This window comes from Aptenodytes patagonicus, chromosome 11, assembly GCF_965638725.1.
Source record: "Aptenodytes patagonicus chromosome 11, bAptPat1.pri.cur, whole genome shotgun sequence".
NCBI classification, from domain to species: domain Eukaryota; kingdom Metazoa; phylum Chordata; class Aves; order Sphenisciformes; family Spheniscidae; genus Aptenodytes; species Aptenodytes patagonicus.
In genome coordinates this window covers 7,418,893-7,427,982 of record NC_134959.1, presented here as the reverse complement: position 1 = coordinate 7,427,982, position 9,090 = coordinate 7,418,893, and the positions used below count along the sequence as shown (strand labels likewise).

Genomic DNA, 9,090 nt, shown 5'->3' with positions numbered 1-9,090 from the left:
TGATTAGCCATTATTCAGGGTCTTAAATGTTGCTCCTGCTAAGAAGGGAAACTGATACAATGACATCAAGTCCTCCTTGAACACAAACCTCTTTGTTCTTCTTCCCAAAAAAACTGACACAAAGTACATAATAGGTGTCTAATACAGGATAGTTCTAGTCCACAAAGGTCCAGGGGTTGTTTGGTTTGTTTTTTTCCATCTCCACACAGAATTGAACCTTGCCATCCTGGTTTCAGCAGGGATAGAGTTAATTTCCTTCCTAGTAGCTGGCATAGTGCTGTGTTTTGGATTTAGGGTGAGAACAATGTTGATAACACACCGATGTTTTAGTTGTTGCTAGATAGTGCTTACACTAGTCAAGGACTTTTCAGCTTCCCATGCTCTACCGACTGAGAAGGCTGGAGGGGCACAAGGAGCTGGGAGGGGGGCACAGCCAGGACAGCTGACCCCAACTGCCCAAAGGGACATTCCATACCATGGGACGTCATGCTCAGTACATAAACTGGGGGAAAGCTGGCCGGGGGGGCCACTGCTCAGGGACTGGCTGGGCATCGGTCGGCAGGTGGTGAGCGATTACACTGTGCATCACTTGCTTTGTGTATTATTATTATTATTATTACATTATTATTATTTTATTTCAATTATTAAACTGTTTTTTTCTCAACCCACGAGTTTTTCTCACTTTTACTCTTCCAGTTCTCTCCCATCCCACCGGGGGGTGGGGGGAGTGAGCGAGTGGCTGTGTGGTGCTCAGTTGCCAACTGGGTTAAACCACGACACTTGCCTTTAACTCATCTACTTTAGTTTTTGATTGACCTTCCATGCGGTCTGTGTTTCCAGTAACAACTTCTATTTCTTCAGCTATCTTACTCCCAAAGTGTGGTAATACTACAATTAGATTTATCCTGAATGGCTGCTCCCCTCCATGAAATTCAGGCATGAACCCTCAGAACAGTATCTGTGAAGACAACTGTTTTGTCCCTGACATAGGTTCTTTTGCTGAATAAATGATTATGTTCTGAAAATAAAGGATCTGAATCGGGAAGATATGTTGACTGTAACTGCCAGCATTTATCCACAAGTACACTGTTCCATTTCCCTTCTTTTCTAGATAGCATTTTTAAAAATCACTATTGCAAAGAATAGATAGCACCAACTTGGCCAGCAGATAAAGATGGTGATCAAAGAAGTCTTAATTCTCTTTTGTTCAGGTTCTCGCAGCATGTTCATTAATATTGTCACTACTTGACTACACCCATCAAATCGAGTCCTGTGTTTTCACTTTTACGGGTGTAATCCACCGGCCACTGAAGTCAATGGAAAGCCAGCATTAGAATGTTTTTATTGAAGTCTTAAGTGATACGAATGGCCATCCCACAGCCTATTTCTAGAGTGGTTAAATTTACCGTCAACTGTCAGAATAAATCCTGCTTTTACATCTTAGTCTAAGCTTCTGTACTGCATCATCTAATATTCTTAAAGAAGTGGTTATGAATTAAATCAAAATAATGGCATCAGGATTATGCAAAAATATCTGCTACATGTTACCTCAGTTGCCACAACTGATATGTGCAAGTACTGGTTCCACCATAAGCAAGACATTATGTTTCTACAAAATGGCCATCCTTCAGTCATTTTGACTTGCGAACAGTACATGGTTAAATCGCTTAGGATAAATTACTTTTGGTTCAGGATCAAGGAGGAATAGCTTTGAGTAATCATTATGGGTAGGGTCAATCAGAAAACTCTCAAGTCATCAGCATAAAACAGGACTACGGTAGCAGACAAACCAATGCAAACCAAGTGCAGCCTAAAGGTCCAGATTCACTTCTTTGGGTGTTTCAGAGCGCTGGAGCGATGCGAGTGAGCTGCCCCACGGCCTCTTCATTATTCTGGATGTCACTTAGTTGACATATGCTGTCTGCTTTACTTTCCCCAGTCATTCTGCAGTTCACCATTCATTTGAGTTAGAACTGTAATAAGATGCCAGCCGAGTGAATAATTTGGAGTCAAATGCATGTTATTCTTTATTCAGCTGCCGCCTGCCTGGTCGGCATTCGAATGGCCAGATCTAGAGTGACAGGACTTTATTCCCTATTACAGCACTGACTTAGCCAAGTATACGGAGCAGGGAAGGGAATATTCATGGTATTAACCAGGGAAGCAAGGGCGGAAAAAAAGCTTTCTGACCTTTAAAACGGTTAGATCCCTCCACAAGCTGTTACTTAGGATGAAGCGGATGGCACCACTTTAAATACGTCGCATAGAAAATTCTCGATGGTGTTAATGAGCTGGTTTTGAATCTTTGTCCAAAACATATCTTAAGGACAACGCAAGAGGTGTTTGAGGCATCAGGCTTCCCTTTTGGTAAAATCCGTTTGAACTTCTTGAGATAATGAAGCTAGTGAAGCATCCCTGTGGCTAGTACTCCTTCTCCTTTGCTCCTAACGTATTTGTTTACTGCTTCATTTATGACAGGCTTAGATGACAAATTCTCAGAAATGGGCTTTAAAAAATACTTTGTCTGCAAACTTTTTACAGACTAGACAGAAATCAGTGTTACATACTAAGTACAAAGAAATACGAAAACTCTATCCATTCCTCCACTATCTCACTTTGTTAATGTTAATGAAAATGTTTTACACCATTACTTGTTATAGCTAAGACATTTCCAAGTTTTTTTTGCTTCCTCTAAATACAATACACTGAATACACTGCCAAGATTAAATAAATGCATATTGTGAAATTAAGGGGTATTGATGAACTCAGACTGCAACAAATCCACAGCCCAGAGAGATGGTGGTGATAATCCCTACCACGAGTCAAAGGTCCTGAAACTTCTTAAGAAGAACTCAGTTGCTGCAGGGGGGTTGATGGAAGAACCATGTCCACAAAGAGGTCTGCAGGAACACTCGCTGTATGCACAGCACGCTGCAATGAATTTTGAAACTCCATAAATACATGCATAATTTTAGGCATGTAAGAAGTAGATTTACCCAGAGTGAGGGGGCATCAACAAACTGATGCAGGCATCTAATACTGAACTCAACAGACAAAATTCAGACACCCGTGAAACCACAACTAGTGATCCCCCAAAATCCCCGTTCAGCTGTCACAGGTGAAGCTGCAGGCACCCACCCTCATTAACACAGAGCTAAGTGCCCGATGCCTGAGCCTCGTTAGGGCCCCCAAGCCAGGCCAGTCCCAGGAAGCTCCAGCTGGTGGACGTCTTACAGCACACCCTGCGCTCGCATTAAAGGATTAAGCTCCTGTAGAAACCAGCAAACACCGGTATCGATCACCAGGAAGTAGACCTGTTGTATAAAGGCTTAAATGTTCATTACAGTGGAGTTTCAAGCTTGGGTCTCTTGCTTGCAAGTGCGCGTGTCAGTCGTGAGGCAACTGCCTGCCTGTATGATTTTCCTGATGCAAAGAGCATTCACTTAGCTGGCCCTGAGAACAGCTTCAGGACAAGGAGTGGGTAAGGAGCGACTTTGCACACCCGATTCCCCAGCGATGATCAAGACCTGGGCACCTTAAGTGGAGATTTAAGCCATGATGCCATTAGGTGTGGGGCATGGAGGGGACGAGGGTGTTGGAGGGAGGCCAGTCCGATTAGACAACCTTTCCCCGGCCCCTGCGCACGCCAAGCTCCTCGGGGGCTTCGGGCTGCGTCCAGGCCTGAGATGAAAGTATCGGGGGGGATTTTTCCACTTTGCCTCGCAAGGGTGCGGAAGCACCTCCAGCACCGGACCCCTGCTCGGTGGGGAGGAGGGCGAGAGGCGGGGAGGACGGCTCCTACTTGCGGCTTCAGGCGCTTCGCTGCCGTTGGCGGGCCCAGCTCGTGAGGAGAGGAACCAGGCTGTCGCCGGAGGGCGGGCGGCCGGGCCGCCCCCAGCCTCGGCAGCCCCTCACGCGGGAGCGAGCGCGGGGCCCGCCCGAGGCCGCCTCGGGGGAACGCCCGCCCCGCCCGGCCGCCAGGTGCGATTTTCGGCACGGCGGCGGCCCCGGGCGCTCCCCTCACGACGCCAGCGGCGCCCTCCTCCCGCTCCGGCGGCCGGGCAGGGGCTGGGGACCCGCGGGGCCGCCTCCCGCCGCGCCGGGGCGGTGGATGGCGCTGCGCAGCTAGTCGGTGCATTGCGGCGGGCGGGCGGACCGCCGTGCCGCTCCGCGCCGCGCCCGCGGCCATTCCACACGGCGGCACCGCGCCTCGCACAGGAGCAGCCGGCGGGAGCCGCGCCGCCGCAGCCCCGCTATGGCCAAGGAGGGAGCGCAGCGAGCGGAGGAGACGGAGCAGATGATCGAGAAGGAGGGCGGCAAGGAAGCCGCCGAGGGCAGCGCCGCCGGCAGCCTGCGGGCTGGGGACACGAAAGAGATGAGAGCCGTGGTGCTGTCCGCCTTCGGGGGGCTCAACAAGCTCCGCGTGTCCAAGAAAGCCATGCCGGAGCCGCAGGAGGGGGAGCTGAAGATCCGCGTCAAAGCCTGGTCCAGTATCGCCTCTCGCCCTCTCCTTCCCTCTGGGGCGGTTGAGGGGCCGCAGCCCCGCGGGGGGGGGGGGCGGGCCCCTCTCAGGCGGGAGGGAGGCCGGGGGGCTCCCCCACGCACACCCGCGTCGCGCCAGCCACCTGTCCCCGTCCTGGCGGCTTTGCCCTGCAGCGGGGCTTGCCTGGCCTCGGAGCGGGCCGGGGCCGGCGGGCGGAGGCTCCCGGCGGGCCGGGGCGCGGGTGTGCGCCCCGCAGCCTTCCCTCCCGCTGCCCGGGGCGGGCGGCTGTTGCACTAACTTCCCTCACTTGTGGCTTCCCCCTCGGTGGGGAGCCCCGCTCCGAGCTGCCTCTGCAGCTTCCCGCCCCGCTGCCGCCGGCTGCTCAGGTACCGTCCGTTCCCCGGGGTCAGGGGCTGAGCTCCGAGCCGCTTGGTACAAGGCGTTTGTGTGCTGTCGGCAGCAGCTATGAAGGGAAAAAAATTGTCATTGATTTTCACGGTACCAGCAGGGAGAAATGGAGGGAAAAAAACTGGCCAGCTGCGTTCAGGGTTTTGTTGTTTTCTTTCTGAGAAACGTGGATGCCAGCTTGTGTGTGTTGCTCAGCACCTGTCCCTTTCCCTTCTGATACTACCTGTTATTTTTCTCCTCAGTCATCATAATTTCTCCTCAGAGCTGGTGTGACAGCATAGCTGGAGCTGAGGATAACTTACCAGCGTTTAATTCCTGTGCCCAGTTGACAAGTGGCTAGCAATCTGGTAGCATCCTGAAACAAGCTTTCCTAGAAGGCTAATCTTCCCCCCACCCCCCCGACAATTGGAGCAGACTGTTCTTCCTAGATAGCTGGGTCTCAGCACACATGTTCCTTCATGAAAATAGGACTATTTTTTTAAGTGACAGAAGCAATATTAGGATTTTATTACAGGACTTGATGTGTACCAAAGACCAAATTAATTTTGCCTAGGCAGGGATTTATCTGTTGTTGTCCTCTTCTGCTATTTGAAAACATGGTGCTTCTGGAAGATAAATTCCAAGGTGAAGGCCAAGTTGTTTATTTTAGAAGCAACTTGCATTAAAAATTATACTGGTATGGGGCAGTGAGCTTGTTTTGAACGATGTATCCAGTGGATGTGCTTCAGATCTTGGAACATCCCGGTAGGTTAATGTAGCTGAATGTCTTGGCCTGTTTAGACACTGGGCTTTCCATCCTGTACTTAATGGGGATCATAGGGTTTGTGATCTATGCAAGTATTTACCCCCCCCCCCCAAGGTTTTGCCCATGAAAAATGGTGATATCCATCAATCTGAATGAGGACAAATAAACGAAGGGCTGAGATTTTTTGCATTCTCATTTGTTTATTTTTTTCCTCTACTAGTCACAATGGGAAATGCAAGAAATTCCATGCCAGGTGAATATAAGAAATATTGGTAGCATAGTAGCTGCTGAGTAGCTCATTTTGCTATCAAGCAGGACTGTAATTCCATCTGAGAATAGGCTCTGTTTTCTGAGTGATTTTTTTTCAGCCATCGAGTTAACAAAAGTTAACATGCAAAACTTAAAATGTTCTGAGCACGTGGACATATTCCTTTAAATGGCTGAGGGGTTTACAGCACTCATACATACAGTACCCATATGAATTCTGCTTTCATCAAAGCAGTAGATATGTGCGTATCACAAATAGCAAGTTACCTGCAAAAGAACACTTAGCTGTAAAATAGAAGTATTCAGCTCTGCTACAACTGCAGTTGCTTTCCAGGGTTGCATTATCACTAGTGAGCTGTGTGAGTTGCACGCTTACTGTTTGACATCAGTAGACCTGCCCAACTGCTTCACAGTTACTGCCGGGTTGCACACCACCATGTGTGTTTTGGAAGCTTCCCTTCGTGCCAGAGGAGCCTGTAGGCTGTACAGCATCTGCTTGTCATTCCTGGCTGGAAGTGGCCATAGGGCTGAAATGTGATCAGGTCACTGAAGTGTGCTTCCAAAGAAGGCAAAATCAATTTGCCAATCTTCTTGACCCGAGTCTGTAAATACAGAAGATTGATCAGGATGATGATGGACTTGTGGTCTAGTCTGGGAGACTGAGTGAGAAAGATGTCTGTTGGCTTTGCCCAGTGTAGTATGCACATGTTAATGCATGCAGTGCTAACACGCCAAAGATGGGCTGCTCTAGTAAGGCATATTGATGACAAATAATGCTTTCAGTTGAATCAGTTTTGCAGTTGACCATCATTGTAGATGTTGATTATTTTTCTTCATCAACCTGTGGAGAAAAATCAGAAGAATGTGTGCATGCATGATAAATAGTACGTATCAGTAAAAAGTGCGAGTTCTGTGTGGTCTGCACTCACTGGGGGATGAAACCAGTTGAATCATATGTATACATTTTGTAGTGTGGTACTATAAATGGAGGAGATGGACGATATGTTGCTATTAGCACTAAGCCAGATGAATAATTCTTTTGAAGGTCTGGAATATCAATGATCCAATTGAAAATGTGTCAGCTGAGATGACTCATGTGTTAGCCTCATTCAGTGACTAAGAAATGGAACAGCCATCAATGTCCAAGCTGAGTCACAGCTTCTGCATATTTCCTGAAATAATTTTTGATTGATAATGATGGAGCAGTCGAAATAGCTGTATTTGTTTGTATTGTAATTTGCAATCTGCAGAACACTAGTATACATATTGTCTAGAAGATTAGACAAGTAGCTAGAACAAACCGAAGCAGTATTTCAGAAAGGGTGTGTGAATAAGGAATGGTGTCCTGTAATTACCTCCCTTTGTTTTTCTTTGTTATAATTATTTCTTCCTTGTGCCGCTATACGTGTGCGTCATGAGGAATGAGGCAGAAGTGACCCTTCTGACGCTGACTGTGAGACAACAGCACTTCAAAAAACTGGTAGCAAATAAAAGAAATCCTAAGTATAGCAGAGTAGCGGACGGTGTATCAATTTTGTTCTTAAAGGCAGTCTTCATACAGCGTGGGTGTTTCTGGATAAAAAGCATGAGATCTGATCATTTTAAACCTTTCTACTTTTTTTTTTTTAAAGATTGTCAGGCAGTTTGCTGGCCAGGAGTAAGAGGAAGGATTTTAAGAATGTAAAACTCAGTGGTCCTCTCATTTGTTCTGTTGTATTTCATTAACTTCAGTAATTAATTTCAGTGGAGTCTTACAGTGAAATAAGACAGATCAAAAGCAGCACCTCTCCAAACCAAAGTGTGAAGGATGGTCTGCATGATCTGGTGTTTTGCAATGGAAGGTATTGGGCATCCTTGAGTGCATGGGGCAGAGCAAGGAGAACCAAGCTGACCGTTGCTGGTCTGATGGTGAAAGAAGTCTAGAATACAGCTTTCTATCCGCAGGACTTTCCACACTTAAAAAAAAAGAAAATAAAAATGCAGCAAAGCTAAACCATGAGTATAGAAAATAATATTCAAGATCCTCAAAATTGGTGTTAAGGCAGAGCACTGCAGACTTAGAAAGTCAGATTCAAAGATAATTCCATGTTTGATAAACTCTGCCTGCAGAGATGCACAGGTAATTCAGTCTATGCAGTTCGCACCAATATCCCTGCTCTTTCACAGAAAGGTTCTTGCAGAACACCTATGTCAGTGTATTGATCTTGGTAATTCATATCCTTCCCTATCTTCATTTGCATCCAGCTCTTGATTTAGGATTAAAAACACACGACTGCAAGAAATTGTGCACTTTTGTCACTGGATCGCTTTGCATTTAGACTTCGCCCTCTGCATATGCCCTTACTTAAAGTTCAGGAGTCACTTTCTCTGGCTACACACCAGAACGGCTATGCTGGTTTATACTGATACAAGAAATAAATTGTGCTGACAATTAAACCATCACTCTTCGTGAGACATATTTTGTTGTGATATTCTGTGCAGCCAAACTTCCCTTTTCCTGTGTCTGCTGTAGGTTGAATCTCAGTGAAGGACTTGGTAAGGTTGGGTGTCTTGGAGGTAGTTACTCAACTAGCTATTTATCTTTGGGACCTCCAGGTTATTCAAAGGAGAAAAAAATAATATAAATTGCTGGTTTTACTATACAACTAATTGTATGGTTAGTACATTGTAAGCAAGTAATTGTGCTTTCAGGTCTGTGGTGTTGATAAGACTTGTTCAAATTTGGCAGGTAAAATAAAACAACTTATTTCTTTCCATATTTGAAAGTGGAGAAGAATGGAAACAAATGCATGTATGAGAGTAACAGGGATGTGACAACACGTAGACATGTAGGAGGTTAAAGAGGAAGTGAATGAAGAGGAAACTCTCTGGAAAGTGACTAGAAATGATTAGAAATGCTGATCAACACCCTATGTTCCAGCAGTAATTAACATAATAAAAACATGTGGCTTAGGTATTATGTACCTTGTGTAGTGTTTTTTCTCTCCTTATCACACCTGCTCTAGTATCAAGTCTTGTAAGTTCATTGTAATAGAGATGAACTCTCTATTTTATTTAATATTCCTGCCTTTTATTGAGAATGAAGACAGATGAAAGAGAAATGGAACTAGAACAGAACTGAATTGGTAGTATTATGTTGTTAGATGCAAAACTGAATATATGCCCTTTCAAAAATTGTCTGACAAGT

At 46.2% G+C, this 9,090-nt stretch overlaps 1 protein-coding gene across 1 annotated transcript in view; it reads left to right on the top strand.

Annotated features, from left to right (window-relative positions):
- Nucleotides 1-4,202: 4,202 nt before the first annotated feature.
- The window catches only part of VAT1L (vesicle amine transport 1 like), a 65,387-nt gene continuing 60,499 nt past the window's right edge, over nucleotides 4,203-9,090 (top strand). Inside the window, exon 1 of the mRNA XM_076349080.1 lies at nucleotides 4,203-4,485. Within this exon, the coding sequence (XP_076205195.1) occupies nucleotides 4,256-4,485 (230 nt within the window). The 5' untranslated portion in view covers nucleotides 4,203-4,255. The remainder of the gene's footprint in view (nucleotides 4,486-9,090) is intronic.